General features: G+C 36.8%; 1 protein-coding gene across 1 annotated transcript in view; it reads right to left on the bottom strand.

The window, feature by feature from the left end:
- The window catches only part of KHDRBS2 (KH RNA binding domain containing, signal transduction associated 2), a gene marked incomplete at both ends in the record, with an annotated part of 365,783 nt that overhangs the window by 143,785 nt on the left and 196,962 nt on the right, over positions 1-25,036 (bottom strand). The window contains one exon of the mRNA XM_080917471.1: positions 2,112-2,239. Within this exon, the coding sequence (XP_080773597.1) occupies positions 2,112-2,239 (128 nt within the window). The remainder of the gene's footprint in view (positions 1-2,111; positions 2,240-25,036) is intronic.

Genomic DNA, 25,036 nt, shown 5'->3' with positions numbered 1-25,036 from the left:
GAACTTTTTCACACCTTGATATGCATGTTAGTTCTTAATGTTGTCCGCATTATCCTTCAAGATCTGCTCCTAATGATAATAGTGATACATTCTTTGTTCAGGTAAGAACTGTAGAATAAATATTTACCAAAGGTAAAGCTTATTTAAATTTTCCACATAATCCGAGCCAAAAGAAACATATCTCAGGTAAGGTCCCATTCAGCACCCAATTCCATATGCAAACAACAGGGAGGGTGTATTACTATTATATGCTTTTAAGATAGTAAGATACATGAATTATTTTAAGGACTTAAAGTATTGAAGAATACAGACAGAATGTATGGCTTTGTTTGGTGTACCAAATATGTGGTTCAGGTATTCCTGCAAAACAGCTATAACTTTTGAAAGTTGCATTTCTGAACCACAAAAGTGATTAACTTAAGATGACTCACAAGAATGCTGCTTCAGAGTCTAACATCAGGCTAGACCTGCAAAAGTCTTATAAAAGACTGGTCTCTTAAAAAGTGTTGTACCTGGTCAGGGAAGCACATATCAGTGAGCAAATGACCCTGAAAACTATTACAGTGATTAGATTTCATTTTTGAAATAAAATAAGAAAAGAAGCTCTAGAAATTTTTTTTTCTGGTCTTTTCCTTCTTCGAATTATTTCCCCAGAATTTCCACATTGATTTATACATGGTTACTGCCTAGTATTCCATTTGGAATATAAGAATTTTTTTCTGGTAACTGCACAAGGTTTTAAAATATTAAATGTCAAACAGTGGTGTATTCATAAGGACTGAAATGTCTGGGACATTAATTGAAGTTGCAGAATATCTTAGCATATCTCAAAATGATTTCTATGTGACAGGTGAGATATTATTTTAGGTTTTGTCCTTTGAAAATATATGAGTCAGCTACATAAGGGAAGGAAATAAATGAATTATGTAGTCTGTGCAAGAGTAATGTGAGGTGTGTGTGTGTGTGTGTGTGTGTGTGTGTGTGTGTGTGAAATATAACTTTTATACAGAAAAAAAGTTTTATATTAGCTCCCAGTTTTGTAAGTTCTGGGCCAGATGTGTGAAGACTCATAGTGTTCGGGCCTTTCTCAGAAGTATAGACAGAATGTAGGGGGTCTCAAAACAGATGGGGGCAGCAAGCTGGAGCAAAGCTATTGGGCATGTGGGGGGAGCATGGCAAAAGTAAAGCCCAATATAGAGTAATAGGTACAGCATCCTTGCAAAGCACTTAATCCTATGACCCCAGACTTCCCACTGTGGCTTGCTCACAGATGTTTCCATCCTGCCTATAGAATTGATATACAGGGATGTTAGTCTGAGTTCTCTGTTTTCTGTTTTTCTTTTTCCTGGCTTTGGTATTAGAATATGTATGTGATATTTGCCTCTATGCAAACTGATGTTTTCTGTTAACACCTCAAAAAATAAACCTCAAAGACTTAAAACACCAAAAAGAACTTGATTCTGTTCAACTTTACAAGATTATGTTCATTTAAGAACTATGCACATCATAAATTAAATATGTATATTTTCCATTGTGTAAAGACTTTCTTGGTTTTAAAAAGAAGCAAATTCTATATAACCTCTCTGCTCTAACCCTGGAGAGGGGAGCCGAGACTTTCTGGTCCCTGCTCTAGTTTTTAAGGATGGTTGTTAAGTGCTCAACTCATGAATTCTGGAGTCAGGATGTATCTATTATTTTAGATAATAGTTTAATATTCTACTCAGCTTTCATTGTTTTGCTTTTGAAACTAGTTCCATGGCTGGCCTGGAGCTCATCACATAAACTACTCTGAACTCCATTTTTTCAGTCTCTTGACTTCTGGGATTGAAGGCCTAGACCACCATACACGGCCCAGCAAACTTTTGTTCCTCTTCGGTCCCTCACTTGTAAAAGTAGTTATCTCAAGTTTTAAAAATAATGCCACGAGTCAATGTTTGTAATCATCTCACGAATATGGATGCGACTCTTGTTTTGTGCACTCCATAAGCTACCAGTCTTACTGGCTATCGGTGTGAGACTGTTCAGCTCTATTTGGGATCAGGACAGAATCAAACAACAAAGGCCTCTGTCACCAATTTTTGTTAATACACCCAGAGTGAGAACTCACATACCTTGAAGGAGCTGTGGGAGTTATTCTGAGCCCTCTGCCTCGAATACCTCGGCCCCGGCCAGACTCTTCTGAGCCATTTAAGTAAGACAACTCCCGGAGTTGCTCTTGACGAATTTCATCATTGTAGTCCTGGAAGAAACACAATGTGATGACTGACAATCAGAAATTGAGTTCTTGGAGCCGAAACACAAATGCACCACAAACATTAGAAAAATGATGAGGATACACTCAATGATAGAACATTTGTCTAATGAGTGGGAAAGCCAGGAGTCTGTCACAGGCATCCCAAAACAAGAAAAGAAAGCAAATCAATAAAACTGAGCTGAGTTTAGTTCCACATCTTTCCTCACAGCTTTGACCCAAGTACTCAGGAGCCTGAGGTGAAAAAGGATGCTCTCAGGAATCTAGGGTCTGCCTGAGAACATCTGTAATTCTAGGTCAGTCTGATCTAATGTGTAACAAGACAAGCAACACAAGTTTGTCTGACTCCTTGGTCTAAATGCACAAATCCATGAAATGATGCTAAAGAACATGTAAATCTCTTCAAGTCTCTTACTGTATAAAGAAAATGAAGCTGCTTCTTTCATCAACATGACACTGGATTTTCAATTCTCTTAAATACTATTTTAGGCTTTATCTGAAGAAGAAAGGCAGTCCTGTAGGATCAGTAAATGGAAGATACCCCAGCTACAACTGTCGACATCAATATGATAGAAAATATACTGAACTGGGTGAATATGTGTAGATTATGAGTGCCTGCTATGCAAGTATCTCCTGATTCATGGTCCAAATGGGAACAGCCCTAAGATGCAGAGCAGGTGAGATTGTCTTAGACTCTTTAAAATGATTTGCAGTACGGGGTCTTCTTCAGACACACGAATCCCACCAAAGAAAGTGGCCAGCAATGCTCTTAAAACTGGCAACTTCCTTATGTGTCTTATCTGTGTTAAGCAAGTATCATACTGTAAGGAAATTTTCACAGTAACAATCAGGGACTCAGGTAAAGCACTTGTCTTTATCTTTAATTCTTTCCTCATTTAGTATCTACACACACACACACATACACACACACATACGAACACACTCAAACAAGAAGAGTCTAGGTCCTAAAACTTAAATTTTTTGTAGTAGTGGAGCCAATAGAGATGAGATGTGGATCCCAGTCCTGATAAAGTTCCAGGGCCTGAGCAGAGAATGGTCGTGTAGCTCAGTATAAAATGTGCATATGCGTTGACAGATGTGCAATGAAGAAAGACAGCCACACACCTTTGTTGTGCAAGGTCTGAGGAATTCTTGATACCCAGTTTTACATCATGTTCCAGAAACGCTCTTGATTACAAATGAAAGTTCTAATCACACTGAAACATTTATTTTCTTATTTTCAACATGTTGCTTACATGTGGATCCTCTTCAGCACCTGATTATAGTGATGCTGGGTCATCACAGCCAGCAGAAGAGGTACAAAGCATAAATTACAGCTTCTATTATGTTGTATTTTATTCAGTTTTTATATCTCAATCTTCATGTTCAAGTGCCAAACAACAAGAGGAAAAAAATAAACACATGTCTATTACTATACTGGAGTCACGGATGCAGAGCAAGGTTCCTGCTACTGGATCTAAATCACAATGGAACATCCTTCTGATAATCTTCCCATGTACTATGCTCATTACAATGCTGTATCTGCTGCCTTTTTCTGTGTGGTAAATCTGTATTTATCCAAAGTTCTTATTAGTTAAGAAAAGATAGAATGGCACTGTCACATAGCAGAGAGATATGATAAATCAGCTTCCAGTTCGTTTGGGACTTCCAGAATCAATGCTTTTGAAAGTTCTAGTAACCTTGATCTGGCCTTGGTTGTGTAAAGCTTTTCAGCTAATTACACATGTAACCAAAGTAACTGGAAAGTGCTTGTGTCCTAGGAATTGAGCTTCTTGACATTGGAAACTCTTATGTCACAAGGAGATATTCTTAAATAGCCACTATAAACTTCTTTGCATGAGAGTTGTTAGTCTGACACATTAACATTTCTTTCTTTGGCAGGATGAATTCTCAGATGGAATGCAATAGCTCTGAATAAATATCGAGTTATCATAATAGTGGTAGCCACCTACTGAGTCTCTGTTTAATGTGCACATTAAATAGTTCAGTTACATTGTTATTCTGCTGCTCTAGAGAAATTTACTAACATGGAAAGAACAGCCAGGTTAGTTAGAAGAATATTTCACACCGAAGTATAACTCTTAATGTAAGTTAAACCACTATTGACAATGTACAGCGAGTTCCTTATGGACCTATGTAGAAATGTTCCCTTTCATAGATTAGTCACTTTCCAGGTTTATGGTGACCAAGAGAATAGAGTCAAGTAATTACAAGTGTAATTGACCAAGAACTGCGGTTGCTACTGCAGCTGTGAAATACTACATCCCCCAAGGCCATGTTACCAACAGCTTCTCTAAGATCCAGATGTTAAAATAAGCCAGTTCCTGCAGATGCTGGAGTCCTGTGTTGTAAGGACTCCTTTATGGTACTGACGAATTCAGATATCACTCTTAACTTCATTACATCACAGGATCCCAGAAATTCACCCTTCTCTTTCTATGGTTTCAATAAAGGAGAGTCCTTCTTATTTCTCACGATTATTTTGATATTGTCACAAGAGCATTTTCTCCAATAAAATCCTTCCATATTTAATCACCTTTGCATTCACTTCTTCAAGGACTCAAGGGGAAAAATGGGATTCTAGAAACATCAAGTTCCTAAGATTATGGAGCTGGGAGCTTCAGCTGACTCATTTGTATTAAAATTGGTGGAGGCTGTTCCACTCAATATACCCTCTACTGTGACTACTGTGTAAATGCCATCCTCATAATTCAAAATGGTGATAGTTTGGATATTAATCTCATTTCTGATAACTAAAAGTGCAACACTTTGGATTGAAAGAAAAATGCAATTTATTTAGTGCATCATTTAATGAGGAAACTAGCAGAGAGTCTTGGAGGTTGGCAAACATGAGAACCGTCTGGGGACAGAGAATAGAACACTGTGGTAGTTACAAAACTGTGACACAGGCTGCTTTATATGTGGTGAGATATGAGAAAAAGTATATGGACATCTAACAGTTTAAGGTTGTATAACACATTTTCATTCTTCTTCCCGTAATTTCTAAAACGTTCTTGCCTTTTTCAATTTGTGAATTAATAACATATATGCTCAAGGTAAATTTCATCGGTTCCTTCCCCTAAATAAGATGACTTTATGGAGCAATTTCCATGAAATCTGTGTGTTCCTTTTTGCCGCTCAGATAAGGCCCTCCTACTGTGCTGGCATATGGTGTAAACAGTATAAAAAAGCAGAGAGCAGAAGGATGTTCGGATGTTTCTAGAAAGGACTAATGTGCAGAGTCCGCACATGCAATGTATATGCATAATTTCCCCGTTCCATACAGTCTTTTCCATCTGCTATGGTGGCATTTTGCCAAAATACAAATTGGGAAGATTATTTAACTTACATTTAGATGGCAGGTAATGGCAGGTGTTAATAGGCAACCTGGGGGTTTAGTCAGGGACCTTTTTACTGCCAAATCCTCTCCATTAAGACTCCACAGGCCCTGGTATGTCTCATTTAAAACTGTGGAATGAGCTAGTGTGATGCCTCACTGAATAAAGGCACCTAATGCCAAGGCAGACAACCTGAGTTATCCTGGAGAAAGGAATGAACCTTCTCCTGCCGGACGTCCTCTCCCTCCACATGGTTGTCATGGTACAAACATACTATATACACATGTACACACACACACAAAGTAAATAAGTAAATAAATATACATGAAGAAATGCAATGTAGCTTGTAGTCCTATGGGTGAGTTATAAAGAGGACTGAAGAAATTTGTTAAGGACCTGCCCAGTGAATGACTTTGTGCAAAGTTCATATAAGACCTTTATACTGGTATTTGTCAAAGAAAATTGGATATCAGAAATTCAAAATGTCTTTGACTTGGAGTCTTAAATTGTTGTTGAAGACAACTTCTGCTTTTAAATGTCCTTTACTTTTCTTCCTGTTATTAAAATCTCATTATAAACCATATCATGACCAGTTGTGAGGATGACAAAAGAGAGTGAATATTATGTAGAACTTGTGGAATAGCTGATTTTTTACTTTGTTTTTTTAATTATTATTTTATAAAACATTAGCTACTGACAGGAGTTCTGCCTGTAAAGACAAGTGAAGCCAGCAAAAAAAAAATATTCGTTATAAGATTGTTAACTTCTGCTAGTCTAACAAATCAGTTTCCACCTCAAGATAGATTTAGGAACTAGAAAAATATCCATTTAAGTATAGAGGTCAAACTTTAGCTGGTTCCGTTTATGAAAGTAGAGTCACCATAAGTTTGTTAATTAAATGCTTTTGGCACATTCATGAAAATTTCCAGCATTAAGGAAGGGAATTAGGCACACAGGCTGACTTCTAGCTATAAGAATTTGATTGAGAGAGAGCGAGAGCGAGAGAAGGGAGAGAAAGAGAGAGAAAGGACAAGAAATTGGATGGGTAAAGAGTTGGGTGAAAATCTCAGTGGAGAGAGTGATTATGAAAAATACACAAATACACATTTTGTGAATTTTTTAAAATAATAATGAAAACATTATCTAATATTTGGCAAGTTGTCAAGCACATGACATGGGAACTATATTAAATTTGCAACAGTAAGAGGCTTTAATTTAATCATTTAACATGTGCTAATTTATCCTTATAAAGCAAACTCTTTAGCAAAAGCCCTTTTAAAAATAACAATCTAACGGTCCTCAAAGCTCCTTCAATGAAAAATCACAGTGAAAAGCATAATTTGAGAAAGAAAATGTGTAAAATCTCACTTCATAAACATGGTTGATATGATTGGCTGCTGTCAATAATTTCTACAACCTCAGGCCTCTTCGTAGAAAAGAAGAAATTCTAAGCTGAATTTTTCTTAATATCTGTATCTTTGATGCTTTGAAGCTCACACTTCAGTTTCAAAGTTCACGGATACTTAAAATATGTTGACTAGCCGACCACTTGGAGTGTACTTGAAGCCTGCATCATATGCCAGAATTCACGTCTGATACAGCAAGCACTGCTCAAACCTGTCTGTGAGGCGATGCTTCTGTACTGTTTTACTAAATGGTCACACTGGCAAAAACTACCTTCTAAATATTGTGTTTATGTCAGTGATTGTATACCGTAGCCTGGCTTCAAATTCCCTAACTAGTCTAAAAAGAGGGGATATTTTTGACCTTCTATCCTCTTCCTCCCTAATGCTGAGCTTTAGGGTGTGCCTGGTTTATGATATACTGGGGAACTGGACATGCCAGGCAAGACTTTATCAACTTAGTTTCATGCCATTCCTTATAGTCTTTAAGTTACTAGTAAGTCTTTAAGTTACTCATTATCAACTAAATCATCTTTTTTAATTGAACAACTTTATTTTGAAAAACAAAGATAAATGTGTAGATTTTAAGCATTTTTGCATAAAAGTATATGAATACATTTTTTAAAAGGTTTGATAGTGTACATTAAGATATTACTGGTTACAAAGAACATTAAGTACACGGAAAACAAGATGTAACCTGCAATTAGTCAAAGTTTTCTTGGTGCGTAAAGATTAAGCATAATGGTTTTTTGTGAGTTGTTTCTGGGGTGTTCAGAGCTTTCTGGGGCTAGTATCCAATTATCAGTGACTACATATTATGTCTGTTCTTTTGTGACTGGGTTATCTCACTCAGGATGATATTCTCTAGATGCATCTATTTTCTTAAGAATTTCATAAAGTCATTGTTTCTGATAGCTGAGTAGTACTTCATTGTTTAAATATACCACAATTTTTGTATCCATTCATCTACTGAAGGACATCTGGGTTTTTTTTCCAGCTTCTGGCTATTATAAATGGGGTTGCTATGAACATTGTGGTGCATGTGTCTTTGTTGTATGTTGGAGCTTCTCTGGGGTATATGCCCAGAAGTGGAATAGCTGGGTCTTCAGGTAGTACTATGTCCAATTTTCTGAGGAATCACCAGACTGATTTCCAGAGTGGTTGTATCAGTTTACAACCCCACCAACAGTGGAGAAGTGTTCCTCTTTCTCCACATCCTTGCTAGCATCTGCTGTCATCTGAATTTTTGATCTTAGCCATTCTGGCTGGTGTGAGGTAGAATCTCAGGGTTGTTTTGATTTGCATTTCCCTGATGGCTAATGATGTCGAGCACTTCCTCAGATGTTTCTCAGCCATTCGATATTCCTCAATTGAGAACTTTTTGTTTAGCTCTGTACCCCATTTTTTAATAGGGTTGTTTGAGTCTCTGGTGTCTAGCTTCTTGAGTTCTTTGTATACCTTGGATATTAGGCCTCTATCTGATGTGGGGTTACTAAATCATTTTTAAAGTACTTAGATTTTAGTAATCTAGGAAACTTCCAATATGTATGTATGTATGCATATATATGTATGTATATATGTATGTATGCATATATATATGTATATATGTATGTATACCCCTATTTAGAAAATACAGCTTTATTCATAAAACAATATATTAAATTAATTATCATGTTCTGCCTAAGTACCACAGGGAGTTTCCATGCATGGCAATTATTAATGCAAGCAGTGATTTGATTATTTCCAAGCAGTTTGAAAATTATTGCAGGCTAAATGAAGGAACTCATCATGATTTCAAGAGAGCAAGAAGACAGCACATATCTGACAAACTTTATACAAGCATATATGATATAGAACTGTTTTCTTCAATACCTAAAGAACTCTTAAAAGCCAATGAGGAAAAAAATTCAGCAGTTAGGAAGTACGTAGAAAGGCATACAATGTTACAACCAAGAGCTGTTCAAATGGGAAATGAGCCTCAGAAAAGATGGTTGACAGTACACACCACCAGGCAAATTCAAGCAGTGATGTGCCTACTAAATTTGGTGAATCTATAATCTTATATTACCAGTCCATCTAATGATAGGAAATGTCCTTCACTGGTGGAGATTAGAAACAGCACGGCCAGTTTGCATTATTACCGTTGGAGGGCATTTTACAGAAATGATCATATTCTACCCTTAGGTAAAGAAATCAAGCCTCTCCTCACTCTGGAAGTGAGTCAAAGACTTGCAGTCACACTAACCTACACAAGGAGATTTGAAAGTGCCTTTATTCATGAGCCTAAGAACTTTGAAACAACTATGATGTCATCCACGAGGAATGAGAAAACTGGTGTATGTAGACAAAGGAATGTTCAAGGTAAGTAAATTGGAGCAAATCAGCCATGGAAAGACAGGGTATAGGATTTGTTGTTAAGACACAGCCAGCTATAAAGAGCTACATAGATGCTCATACAATACATATGTAAATCTAAAGCTAGATAGATATCTCTTAGCTAATTACCATAGACAGGACACTAATAAAGCCTCCTTTGTAGGAACCTTTGACTTCCAAGCAGTTTAAAGTGTATCACAAGCAAACCCAAGGCATTTTACAATTGCACCTTGAAGAAGGATATTGGGTTGATACTCACATTTACAGCATCGGGGGTTAAATGAGGAATGCAATGCAACTCATAATTATGGGAAAGTATTTTAAATGCCACACATTTCCTACTACTATTCAGGTTTTAATCCATTCTTGTTCTGATATATGGGTGAATTCCCGAGGATGAAGGAAGTGCACCTCTTTGGGTACATCATCTCTCACAATTACAAAGAAAACCACCAGCAGCACACACCAGCTAATATGAGGCCCCAACACATATACAGCAGAGGACTCAGGTCTGGGTTCAGAGAAGATGCACCTAACCCTCAAGAGACTGGAGGCTACAGGGAGTTTAGAGGGAGGCCTGGCAGGATGGATGGGGTGGGGACATCCTTGTGGAGACAGGGGTGCGGGGAGGAGGTATGGGGCGTAGAACAGTAGAAGGGTAGACTGGACCAGGAGGAAAATAAAATCTTGAGTGTAAAAATAAAAAAAATAATAAAAATAAAAAAAAAGAAAATGGAGGACACAGTCACCGACTACGCTAGTAAAAACATGGACCGCACAGACAGAGTGGAATCAAAAGGAAATGAACAGAGAATATGTTTTCATAGTCAAAAGTAATGTACGTTGTCAGAATAAAGACTAGCAAGAGAAACAGTCGTGAGTGCTAGCAGAAGAGACAGGGCCTTGAGGAGCTCACATAATAATAGAGTGGGCAATAAATTATTGTTTCAGCATGTGTGGGCAGGCTGGAAATTACCTCTACAGAGCTCAACATGATCTAAACTCACAATGTTAATAGACAAACAGCCAGGTCAGAATTATTCCTGTAAACCAGCTGGCTCATAATGCCATTTATTCACTGTTCAATGCATTATATTATATAATGTATTTTAAGGCAAAGAAACACCAAGGGATGATTTGCAGCAAGGAAAAGAGGCAAACAACACACTCCTAGTGAGCTGAAACCTTCCCAGATATGACACAAATGTTGGCTGTAGCAATAAGGCAATTAAGACAGCAATTATAAATGTTTCATGTAGTTAAGCAGTTAACTATCTAGTTATAGGAGACAAAATGTTCAGGTAGTAGTTCTCCAGAATGAAATGTAGACTGTAAAATTGAAAAACTGAAATTGTACTAGACTAGCCAATCCAGCATAAATAGTATAAGAGTAAGGCCCTAGAAAGTAAAACTTTAAATAAACACCCGAGGTAATTAATACACAAAATAAACAAAAGTCATGAGTTATAATATGTAGAATATAAAAATCGACATCATCTGTTCTTACAAATTGATATATTTACTGGAAATTTTAAAGTAACCTTAAGCTAAATTAAAAACTGAGATGAAGTGTCTGAGCCACTTATTAAAAAAAGTAATAAAGTTTGTTATAATATTCAAAAAACTTCACAGCAAATTAAAAATGTATATTCCAATGTTTTTATATTAAACTTATAATAGAAATATTCTAAATTCCCAGGATATTAGAATGGATGAAATATCTTTTAAGTTAGTTGCAAGCAGAAATGAACTTTACTCAGAGGAATGCAGAGTTGTCTAATTTTTTAAAGAAATTACAATTTATAATAAAACAAACTAAGAATAATATAAGCCATCTCATAACTGAAAAAGGCATTGGACCAAAAAAGTCTAACACTGAAACAAAGAAATAAAACTTCATAGAAAACTAAGTACAGAGATGTAAAGGCACTTGTTGCTCTTGCAGAGGCTCTGGGTTCAAATTTTTTAAATCTTTTTTTATTGGATATTTTATGTATAATACCTACACTATACGATAGTTCTCAACTATCCCTAAATGCTATTTGACAGGATCTGGCTCCCTTTTCTGACCTCTGCAAGCATAAGGAACTCAAATGGTGTATACACACACAAACACACACACACACACACACACACACACACACACACACACACACACCTGCAAGCACAGCAGAAATTAAAAAATCAATTAAGAAATCAAACAAGAGGTTTAAAATGGAATCTGCAGGTTATAATGTAACATAATTTTATTTATGTGCAAGAGCACTACATGAGACACTTATAAAATATTTACTATGTGGTAAATACTTTTACATAAATGTATGTAAAATATATAACTATACATGTGTACATATATATGTAAACATTTTTATGTAATTACATATGTGCTGGGTATCCAATCCCACATACCCACAAAGCAGGTAATAAATATTGACATATGGAGACTGTAAAAAAATGGAACCTGAGATTAAAGCATGCTTACAATCAATTGCAATCCATTGTGAACTCATACTAAGTCACTCATCCAAGAGAAACTTCAGACCACAGTTATTAACCACCACTTTGAAAACAGGGCTGATTCAATTCACAATAAGATCAAAGCCTGATCTAATTTTAATCCTTTACAATGTCTACTAACAGGTCATACATGGTAACATATATGGATATACTTATATGAACATGCATGCATTGACTAGTGATAAAATGGCTATGCATTTGCAGAATGGGGAGGGATGTACAGGAGTGCTTAGAGAAAGGAAAGAGAAGGGGAAGTTGCAAATAAAATACAATGTCAAAAGTAAACAACAAAATGGGAGGACATGTAAATGGGAGACTTGTTTCAAGTTTTACAGCTGAATTTTCATCAGTCATGAGGTTGTTGCTTGCCACAGCTCTACCAAGTGCAACTACCAAGTCTGTACCAAGTAGAGAACTCTAGTATTCATCCAGTGATACAGAGGCTGGGGCACTGACTATTCCTCCCGAGCTTCTGCCTGATCTGGAACGCTGTCTGCCGGCATATATCTGGGGTTAGTGGAAAGACTAGCTAGGTTCCTCACCTGTGAATTGGAGTGAGTGCTCACCTCATTATAGAAAATTCCCTAACTTCCATAGGGCAAACGGAGGTTTCCTGTGGAAGAAAATGTGACTGCAGTCCAGTCACATTTTGATTGCCTATTCAAATCAGTTTACAATAGAGCGATTCTATTTTGATTCTGCATTCATATTTTTACCTTCATAGTTCATTTATTTCTGGGAATTTAAGCCTACTGTAAAGTGTTAGCAGAGCTGAATGGATTACAGAAAAAGTCAGAGTTTCTTTATCTTCAGTTATGCCTCTCCATTCTCCTGAGAGAAAACCAACATTTTTCATTATAAATTTATAAAAACCTGTACATTGAAACACATAAGGCAAGAAAAAGAATGACCCTGTATAATTGTCATCCTGTTGAAGTATAAACAGTTTATGTTTTCAATTTTTCCATTTAAAATCCATATTGATCTCCACCAATTTACTAATTTACCTAATATTATTCTGTGTATTACGTTATCCAGAATATCTTTACTGATAAACATGTGAAGAGTCCATATCCTAGTATACCAGTTGCTTATATGATGTAAGTATATACTCCCAGACCTTGGGAGACCAAAGTAAGTGGATGCCCAGTTCATTTCTGGTACAGATGGTAGCATATGTAAGACTTGGAACTGGAGATTCATGTGTGCATTGCAGCACCGCATCTTTTCATGAAAGAAATAACAAACTCCAGGGTGGTTTGCAATATATATCACATATGTATGACTAAAATTTAATTTTGTGCTGTTTTGGAAAGAGTATTTTAGTATATACTTTGCTATTTTTTCATTGATATCCTTATTTTTAAAAAAAAAAAAAAAACTACTGGGGACTTTTTGGTAATAAAATATGAATGGAAAGGATCAAACTTATTAGAAAATGTATTTGAACAATAACATAAAAATTAATTTCTGAGACAAGAATATATTATTCCTCTGACAAGACCTGACAATGGACCAGCCTATATGAGGTAGCATTCTTTTAGTTATAGGAAAATTGTAGGGCAGTCGGCTCCTGTGTGGCTTTCAATGTCATCAAAGACAGAATATGAAGAAGTGCTTACTTGGGAAACCATTGAACACAAAAAGAGTTTGAAATAAGAACTCAACATCATCATTGTATTAAAGCAGCACACCCTAGGTGTGTATGTGTGTGTGTGTATGTGTTTGTATGTGTGTGTTTGTGTGTGCGTGTTTGTGCAACATAGTGTCCAAAAATGGACTTGCCTTATGTATTATTTTATAACAGTAACTTGTCTCATTTATTCATCTTGGGAACAATATAAGCACACTCAAAGCTATTTCTAGCATCTAATTATTGAATTTTTTGAGTTGCTAATAGCCCTTGTTTATTAACAATCAGTTTATTGAAAAATGAAAAAAAACATACAGAGGTAAATACACCATCAAAGCTAATCACCCAGTTTTCAAAACAAATATTTATTAATGAAGAAGAGTTTCATGGTTATTACAAGCAAATAAATAAATCATTCCAGTTGTTTGATGAACTTAAACATGCCAATCTGTGGGATTTTTGTACATTCCTCATCTATGAATAAAACTGTATCTTCAACTTCCTTCCTTCTGTGTCCTCTTTCTATTGACTATATCTTCAGTGGTCTGATAAAACATCTGACAAAGTGGCTTAAGAAAATAGAGGTTTATTTCCATTAAAGATTAAACTACAGTTCATAATAGCAGGGAAGAGCTTGGAGGTTGCAGGATGTGGCTGGTAACATCATACCTGAAGTCAGAAAGCAAAGTAAAGAATTCTGATCTCCAGCTATCTTTGTTCTTCAGCCTTGGAGAGCAGCCCAAGAGTCTTTCCGTCTCAATTAACTATCTAGAAAAGTCCTTACAGATAAGCTGATAGTTTGTTCCCTATTGATTCTACCTCTAAAGAGTCAAACTTTGACATAAATAATCACATTCTCCATAAACCTTTTGTTTAAACTTAATCACTGACAATGATAGAATTAAGAGAGACCTTAACAGCTGATTATTTAATGAGAGGGGCTCTTTCTTCGTAAGATTAGAACCTATAGAAAAGGGCTTGGGGGACTGGCTGCACTTCTTCACATCTCTCCCACAGTGGGAAGACAGACTTTCATCCTTACTAGAGGCACTGGATCAGAAACACAGAGCTTATTCTTTTTAGTTTTATAAAACATCATAAAAGACTAAAATATTTTCTCCAATCTAGCATCAAATGACTTGCATTATTTATTTGAAAAATAAATGAAAAAAAAAAGAAGAAAAAGAAACATTAGGACATTAGGACATAACAAGCCTGGTCTGGGGGGGTAGGAATCATAAATCCGTAAAGCAGCACAGGAGACCATGGCAAGATGTGTGTGTGTGTGTGTGTGTGTGTGTGTGTGTGTTTGTGTGTTTGTGTAATTTCAATTCAGCATACTGTGCCAGTTTTTGGCTCTTTGGAGGGGTTGGCACATGAAAATGGGTCCAGTGCATCCTTTTGAGAAAGTTAATTTGTGAGCTGTTTGGAGAAGGCTGAAGACAGCTGTGGGAAAGTTTTACCTCATTTCAACCCCAAATTACCTAACGCATCCTAAACCTGAAATTAATGCAAAATGTCATAGCATTTTCATACTCACCAGGATAAAAATAATCTGGTAATGGTTTTTGGCTTTAGGAAAACAGCATCTTTTATTAAGTAGAACAAGTACTTCCTTTGATCTTGCTAATATATATGTGTATATATATATATATATATAAATATATATATATATATAATATATACTCAATAAAGTATTTTATACCATTTCTGTTACATTTTAGTATATTTTACAATACTAAAATGTAATAGAAATATAAAAGCATTTTCCTAAAAATACATTGATATGCATTCTCACAGAAAAATCATTTAAAATAATTAATACCTGGCTCTTTTACATGGTATATTTAATGACAAGTTAATCACATGAATTTAGAGTGTGCAATTACATATCCATGCATATCTGAATGTCATGTAGTGGGAATTATCAGTTAATCTGACTTTTTACAATGGATTGGTGTTTTATAAAGTTTTACTAACAGTGAGTAAGATGAGAAAAGTTCTATTTAAAAGTACTATTGAGTGCTAAGAATCACAATTTATGTCAATATGTAAAACTTAGCTTGAGAAAGTATACAGAAACATACAGAGACACACACATGCATCACATACACATTATTTTACACTCTCACACACACACACACCATGACATATAAACATTCTGCTACCTGAAATTTCAAGTAAAAATGCAAACAGTATTCACTGAGGCTATTTTTAAAAGTTACCATTAAGTTATTTGGTACTAAAAATACAATTTTATGGGTATGAGAGAGCACTGAAGAATATTAAGTTCTCTTTTTTATTAATTTATTTATTTTATAAAATATTATCGCAGCTCACAAAATTTGTTATATAATAATATATGATGAATACACAATATTTTCCTTTTTCTTCTTTTTTTTTTCTAAGAAGGACTGAGGCTTCCACATTTTGGCCTTCCTTTTTTTTTTTTTTTTTTTGAGTTTGATAATGTCTGTGAATTGTTTCTTGGGCATTCAGAGCTTTCTGGGGCTAGTATTCACTTATCAGTGCCTGCATATCATGAGTGTTCTTTTGTGACTGGGTTACCTCACTCAGGATGATAGTCTCTAGCTCCATCCATGTGCCTATAGAGAGACATCTCATAGGCCCTGCCACTGCCATACCTTCATGCAGTTGTATAGTCTGTAGACTTGTGCTGCATTTTCCCAGGTTACACTGGAGCAGGCCTCCTGAGAGCTGTCTATCTGAGGGGATACAATCTCTCCTTGCTCTATATTCTGTGGCTCAGGAAGAATGCATATCCTTGTTGAGATGTAATCTTAAGCAGGTTTAGTTGTTTAAAAGGAAATTGGTTAAGAATGCTGTGATGTGTTCTAATTAAAAGATATCAAAGTTCAAGTTGGAAAAGGTTGTGTGTGTCATCGTCATTGATGAGGAGAAAATAGTCTCGGACTTTCACATTGAAGTGAGAGGAATGGAGAAATCATGAATTCTGTCAGGCTTATCAGGGGAAAAATTGAAGATAAAACTGATGATACTGTATTTACTGATGATAAAACTATTGAAGATAAGCCATGGTGTAAAGACAGGTATACTTGAGACTGGAAGACATTCAAGAGGATTGCATGGATTCATGGCCTCTCCAAGGACACTAAAGAGAGATCTTGATGCTTTACATTGCTACACAGTGCTTTTCTTACAATTGTCTTTCATGGTCTGTTTCTTTCATTCTCTCCCTAGAGTTAACTCCATTCTGAGGTACTATCACATTTTTTTTTTAGCAAAAATAAACAGGGATAAATGTTGTAATACATGTATGATGTTTCCTTTTAGTCTAAAGACTATAATCAATCTATCCATCTTCCTCCCCATCTCTTTCTTTCTCTCCCCCTCCCCTCATCCTCCCCCTCCTCCTCGTCCTCGTCCTCGTCCTCCTCCTTCTCTCTCTCTCTCTCTCTCTCTCTCTCTCTCTCTCTCTCTCTCTCTCTCTCTCTCTCTAATGTTTTTTATTAAGAGATCTTAGAATTCAGGAATCCAAGGACTTGGGTTGTAGGATATATATTAAAGAAGAGGAGGGAACAAGAAAACTTATAAAAATTGTTTTGCTTTAAGATTTTCATACAAGAGTAGTTTATTTACATTGTTTTCACTCTCTCCTTGTAGTTCCTCCTGTGTCTCAGTCAACTTTGTCACAAATTAATAACCTTTTAGTCTTTTAGTACTATATATATATGTATATGTGTGTATATGTGTGTATATATATATATATACATACATATGCACACAATACGCATACACACATCTTATTGATTCCTTTTAGTATTGTTTGTGTGCATATGCTTTTACAGCTGACCACTGTAAGCCTATCAGGGACCTCATCCCTTAAGTAAAAACTGACTCTACTCTTAGTAACCATTAATTTTCTATAGCTCTCCAGCTGGCACTAGGGCTGAGGTTTTGTGAAATTTCCACCACATTGGCATGCCAATGGAAACAGTTGTTAAGTGGGTCTTACTCAGTCAACTGTATTGTTATGATTTCATGGATGCTGCTTTCCTGTCATATCTAAAAGACAGTAACTTGCAGCAGGTCTCCTTGTCAAGCTTCTCTGAGAAGCTCTCTGTTCCCCTTGCATTAACTTTTCTGAGCCTGGGGTACAGGGGTGTTTTTGCAAGTGTACCAGAAGAGGCGGGGCAGATCGTAGTTGTTTTCTGCATTTTGACCAGTTGTGAATTACTGTAACAGTCTCATTTGATTCAAAAAGAGGCTTCTTTGATGAGAGCTGAGAGCTATACTTATTTTTGGGCATATTTATTTTAAAGAATAGTTATGATATTGTTTAAAGAAATGTCAGAAAGAAGTTCTCCTCTCAGGCCCATGACATCTCCAGCCATGGAGAGTTGACTAGTTTTACAATACCAGTTACGGAATCTTGTTTATTGATTATGACTTAAGTCTAATTAGACAGCTGTCTGAAGGTAAACTGCCACAATTTCACCCTTGGAAATGTCTTGTCATTTTGGTCATTGTGATTCATAGGCTTTACAGTTGGATGGAACTATTGATAACTTTTCTTCTTTGGCAGCTTGCCTAGCACCTATGAATAATATGAGAGCTAGTCCTCAGGGAAGAGGTCTCCAAATAGGTTTTGGCTGAATTCATCCTTGTCCCATGTCCAAAGTTATAATACCTTCAGCTATAAGGTGTCATCTTCAAGTTCTGTGAAGCAACCAAAGGCAATGTCAATAACCTATATTATGGAGGGGGAAGTTTCTTGGGCTACTCCAACCAACCGCTCCAAGGGAGAATTCTCATGCATGATACTGTTATTTTTGTTAGAAAGTCTTTCAGAGAGCATTATAATCCTGTTAGTCACAAGTTCATTTAAGCTATGTATATATACACATACACATTTTTAAATAGGTGAATAAAATAATATTTTATTATGGCTTTGATAAGCGTCCTTACTGTCATGGGTTTCTCATTTCTCCTTCTGTGTGTATAGATTTTTAATCTGCTGTATACATCCTCTTTCAGTTTGTTCTTCAAAGCAGCATTGTATCCCGTGCTATTTTTTTCTAGAGTCTTTTTCCTCTCTCATCTTGGTCCTCTTCTATTTTCTTAGCTTCTGTATTATTTTAGGCTATATACTTAAATTGAAAGATTTTAGTTAGGAGCCATAATTTAAGATATAAAATGGGTATATGCCTTTCTGGATCTGGACGGCATCATTCAATGTACTGTCCCCTAGTTCTATCCATTTATTTGCAAATTCCATTGTTTTCTACAGCTGGATATGATGTCATTTGCTTTGTGTACCATATTCTCATTGTTCATTTCATTTCCTGCATGTTGTAATAGGGCAAATGGGCATATGCTGAGGAATGTTGTGTCTGGTCATGTGGGAGATCAACCTGCCTATAGCTGCCTGAGGATTTTGCATGCGCATTTCCTGGGTGGCTACTCCAGGTGGTGATCACGCCAACTGCATACGAGGGCTCCCCCCTCTTACCATATTCTTGCCAGAATTTGCTCTCATATGTTTTCTTGATTTTAGACCTTCTGGGTAAGATGAAAGCACAAAGGTGTTTTAATTACCATTTCCCAACTGATCTGTTTAGATGCCTGTTCTGTACATTTTTAACTGGGTCATTTATTTTCTTGGTTCTTTGATTATTAAGATGTAACACCCAGGGATGATTATCTCCACTCCCGTTGGCTTCCTTCCTCTTCATACATGTTTTCTTTCCTGTACAGATGCCTTTTAGATTTAAAAGGTACTGTTAATAAACTGTTGACCTTCACAGATCTTAACTCAGAAAGTCTAGTCTTGTACCTGAATCTCCTTTGTTGGTGTTTTTATTTTTAATTTTTTTCTGAATTTCATACATGAATATCTGTTTTGTAACATTTCCCTCTCCCTACCACACTAGGGCATGTGCGTGTATTCTCACACACAGACACACACACACACACACACACACACACACATACACACACACACACATACACACACACAGAGACACACATACACACACACACAGACACACATACACACACACAGACACACACACACACACAGAGAGACACACATACACACACACACATACACACACACAGAGAGAGAGAGAGAGAGAGAGAGACACACAGACACACACACACACACAGAGACACACATACACACACACATATACACACACACATACACACACACATACACACACACACACACAGAGAGACACACACACACACACACATACACACACACATACACACATACATACACACACACACACACACACACACACACACACACACACACACGACTCAATAGTCTATATCCAGTTCCTTCTCTTCATGTGTTTAGGAAATTACATAACATTGAGTAACTACAGGGTCTTGTCCTTGATTTTTCTCAGCAGTCACTAAGTGCCTACAGTCAGTTATCTAGGCTGAACTTCACCTTAGTCTTACAGAGAAAGTTCTACATTTTGGTCTAGGAATTTCACTGTTCTAGTTTTCACACTGAGTGGGGTCTTTCATTGGGTTAGATGAAAATACTCATAATCTCTGTTTCTGAGTCAGTGTCGAACTGTTTTGAGGACTATGCAAGGTTCAAATAATCTATGTATCCGTTTCCCATTATCTCTGTTCTGAGCTACTCACCTTGCCCTGCATGAGCAACAAGTAAGGTAAAAGGAGGATACTAATGACTGAGAGATATCCAAATAGCATCCGAATGAATCAGTGGACACCAGAAAGACCACTGTGTGTGTGTGTGTGTGTGTATGGTCAAGATCAAGCACAGCTTCTCCTGGGTTTTATATTTAATATGATTTGAATTGTATTCAGAACCAGTAAGTTTAAAAGCATGCTCCTTAAGGTCAAGATGGAGCTAAAATGTGTGGCTCTTCACTCCATATTTTTACAACAGTATTTAATGAAAAGTACTTTAAGTGCTAGTCTTGTAGTATTGCTTTTGACATTCTTTACATAATACTGATAAAACTTTCAGCACCACCATTTCCCTTTATGTCTCTATTTTTCAGAAGTAGATTGGCAATGCCCTCCTCTTATTTTTGCTTTAAAATTTGAATGCATCACTATTCTTGTATATGTATTCATCATCAATAAGAAATACTTTAGATAGTAATCTTTCAGCAATTTCCCCCAGTCAGTCCTATTTCATGAGATATATCTATATATGACTACATTATGTATGAACATTTTACCCATTTTATATTGCTTCTCCCCGCTCTTTTGTCTTCTGTGAGACAGCACTGATTTTTATGCTACCTTCTTCCCTCCTTCCCTCCCTCCTCCCATCCTCCCTCCCTCTCTCCTTCCCTCCTCCCTCCTTCCCTTCCTCCCTCTCTTTTTCTTTCTTTCTTTTCTTGTTTTTATTCTCCCTGGTAAAACTAAGAAACCACATATTCTACTATATAATTTAAACACTTAAACTGGCTTGAGACACTGTCTCACTGGTATCTGCAGCTTCTCCATGGAGACTGTGTTGCCATTCTATCTTCTCTTACAGTGATTCATGTTTTCTCTCGGTTGATGACCTATTTTTATTTTTTCATCTCATTGCCATTTCTTCTCTTGCTCCAGAGAGTTTAAATTACTCCTCCATCTAGTCTATGTTTACTCTTAATGCAATAATTACTTGGATTTGACAATTGAATTCAGTGGTTAATGTTCAGAGTGTCTTGTAATCCTGCATGCAATTTTTTGGGGGATGATATTTATCACACTAAAATTTGGGCCAAATGTGTCAAGGAAGCAGCCATTTTTGTCCCCTTGGGTTTACATACACTGTAACAAGTTGTATGGACCTCTTCTGAATTTTTGACTAAATTCAATGTCAGAGTACACACAAACATCAGAAGGAACAGTTATTTTAGAAAGATATTTGTTGCAATTTGATTTCTGTTTCTCTAGAATGAATCTTAATGCGTTTAATTTAAATACATTTTCTTAATTTTAACTCTAATATTTTTATGTAAGACCAACTACATTGGTATTTTAGCAATGTCCTGAATGCACAATATACATTTGAGATAATCAAGCAGGAAACATAAATATGCTTTAGGATACTTATAATAATGTTATAAAGACATGAATTATATCAGGACCACATAGTGACATATTATTTATAAAAAAGTAAACTATTGTTCCAAAGAACATAGCAAATACAAACAGGATGCCTCAGTCCAAGTAAATAAGTATTAATAAATATGTCTTCCTAAACCATAAGTATGCTTATGCAAGCAAAATGTTAGAGGAGAAGAAATAATCAGGCAGAGAAGAGATAATGAGACACTATTTTCTTTACACAAACACATCCATATCAATATATGTATCCGGAGAGCAACTGGATAGGACTAGGAAGTCATACAAAATTCTCCTTACAAATTACAGAACCAATGCCCTTCACCATATTTAAGTGACTGCCCATTACACATTTACCCCTGTAGGCCGTCTCCTCTCACTCTTCCCACTGTTCCTGTCATGGTTTAAGATAGAATGATGAAAAGTGAACTGTTTTGTTAAAAGCATTTAAAAAAAAAAGGTTCAGGTCATCTGGGTTGCTGTGCTGACTCATATGGAACTGTACACAGGACAATGGTTCTTCCTTCAAATAGTGTAGAAGCCTTTCGTGGGTTGAATTAAAATGTTTCAAAGACTCAGGTGGGTTATTTGAGCACATCTGAATTAAGGAACCATTTGGAGAAGTACACCGGAAGCAAGTCAAGCATCATGGGATGAGTTGGGAGGGGGGTAAAGTAGCAGGTCTCATATATGATTTGTCCAGAACTATCTCTCTTTTCTTTTTCCTCGCCTCTGTTACTTGTAGGTTGATGTCAAGGTGATACATGATCAGAGTGGGTGGGAGCAAAGTTTTAGTAAGGCAGAAGAGAAGGAGAGGCGAGAGCTTCAAGACGGAAGCAGCAGGGAGGCTGGTTCAGATCAAGGCGAACTAGAGCGATTTTATATTGTCTAGGTAGGCAATTTATATCTTTATTAATTGGCAGTGAATTTATTATTTGGATGTATGATGGAATGATAATTTAACATGTAAATCTGTTTAATAGTTTACTGATTGTTGAATCATGATTTTGCCAGGTTGTAGATGACCATGTGGGACTGGATGCCTATCGCTACACTGAAGCAGCTCCCAGGAAGCAAAAGATTCTCTTTTTTTCCCCCCAAAGTTACTATCTTTCATTTTGTCAAAGCCAGCCTGCAGTCATACCAACTGGTAGATGGTAATAGGTTAAAGACTCAGACATGAACTTTTCTGATCTTAGAGCAGAGAATAAAATAAAGGAAAATGAAAAAGGTTCCACAAATATTCAACTTTGAAAACTAAATGTTTGTTTTTCCTATAGAAGTATATATGAAGATAAGTTAAAAAATCAATAAGTGGCTTTTTCAGATTCCATGTCACCACTGTTAGGCATCTTAGCCATGGTCACCTGCATTGACTTCTGGGAACTTCCTTATCTGAGATCTCTGGAATGTCCTATAGATTCCCCCAAGTCCCCCACCCACAGCATCTGCATATTTACATTAAATCTTCTTCCCTCAGGACTTCTCTCCTGTCCCTCTTCCATAACTGATCCTGTTCCCCCTTTCCTCTAACCCTCCCTCTTCCCAAGCATGTCCCTCTGCCTCCCATGACTGCTTTGTTCCCCCTAGTAAATGAGATTAAAGTACTTTTGCTTGGAACTTCCTTGTTTAACTTCTTTGGGTCTGTGGGTTGTAGCATGGCTATTCTTTATGTCATGACCAGTACCTCCTTATTAGTGAGTACATACCAAGTATGTCCTTTTGGGTCTGGGTTATGTCACTTAGGATGATACTTTCTAATTCCATCCATTTGCCTGCAAAATGGAGGATGTTCTTGTTTTTAATATCTGAATAACATTCAACTATGTAAGTGAACCTTATTTTCTGTATCCATTTTTCAGTTGAGGGACATCTGTGTTGCTCCCATTTTCTGGTTATTATGGACAAAGCTCTTTCAAACATAATGGGGCATGTGTCATTGTGGTATGATGAAGAATCTATTGGATATATGCCCAGGAGCTGTGTCTTCAGGTAGAACTATTTGGATTCTTCAGTGGAGGGATATGAACACCAACACTCACACAGAACTTTTGACCCCAAATTTGTCCTGTCTAAAAGAAATACAAGGACAAAGATGTAGCAAAGACTGAAGGAATGTCCAACCAATAACTGGTCCAATTCGAAACTCATCCACAGGCAAACAAGCACCAATTCCCAACATCAGTAATGTTACCGTGTTATACTTATAAACAAAAGCCTAGCATAACTGCCCTTTGTAAGGTTCTACATAGCAACTGACTAAAACAGATACAGAGACCCAAAGCCAAATGTTGGATAGAGGTTGGCACCCATTATGCAAGAGTTGTTGGACAAATTGAAAGGGACATGAACCCCATGGGAAGACCAACAGTGTTAAAAACCTGAACTTCTGGGAGCTTTCAGAACCTGAGTCACCAACCAAGGAACATATAATGGACTGAACTAAGGACAAGGACCTAGTACATGTATAACCGAAGGCTGTTTTGTCTAACCTCAAAGGTAGAGGATGCACCTAACTGTGCAGAAATTTGATGTGGCAGGGAGGGGGAATACCATCGAAGATTCCGTTAGGAACCAGGCACTATGGCTTTACCTCTAGGTTGTATGCCCCCAATCTCTCTTCTCCTTCCATTCCCACATGTATAAATTCCTCACCTCATCACCCCCTCTTCTTGGGTACCATCCCACCTTGTGACATCCAGTTTCATTAGGACTAAGCACATCTTCTCCCGCTGAGGCCCAACCAGGAAGTGCAATTAGGGAATTGAATGGCTGCCATCAGAGTCAGAGACAACCCCTACTCCAACTGTTAGGGGAACCACGTGAAGACCAAGCTGCCCATCTGCTACAAACATGGCCTTTAAAATTAAATGTAACATTTCACTAAATTTGAAAACTCTTAAAACCCAAGGTTGCAGAAAGGTTTGTACTCATGCAACCACAGAGTATAGGAGAATGCCTGTCTTTGGATAGGTTATTTGGTAGCAGTTGATCTGCTATCTGGGAAGATTGTCTATGACAATGTTTCTTTGTTACATCTGAACTCTCTTCTCCTGTATACAATGCAGCACTACTGAGATCATCAAGCTGAAGATCCTAGGAAATGTATTTCCTGGATTCCGACATTAGAGAGAAAACTAAGTTCCTTGGTGTTTCTAGACTATTCCTGAACCAGCCATCTTTTCTTTCTTTCTTTTTTAAGAGACAGAGATGTTTGTTTTATCCAATAGCTAGTTGGTGAAGGCCAGCTTCTGCACATCAGCTACTGAGGGGTTATGTGGAATCAATGATTAATCAATCAGCAGAATTTTTCTCTCAGGGAATAAAACTTAACTCTCTGGGTCCAGTGACACCTTTTCTCTTTTCTTTGTTTTTCTTTCTCTCACATACAGTGGGATCAACG

This window comes from Micromys minutus, assembly GCF_963924665.1.
Source record: "Micromys minutus genome assembly, chromosome: 5".
In the NCBI taxonomy this organism is placed as follows: domain Eukaryota; kingdom Metazoa; phylum Chordata; class Mammalia; order Rodentia; family Muridae; genus Micromys; species Micromys minutus.
The sequence above is the reverse complement of the archived record's forward strand: the minus strand, read 5'-3'. Positions and strand labels throughout refer to the sequence as shown.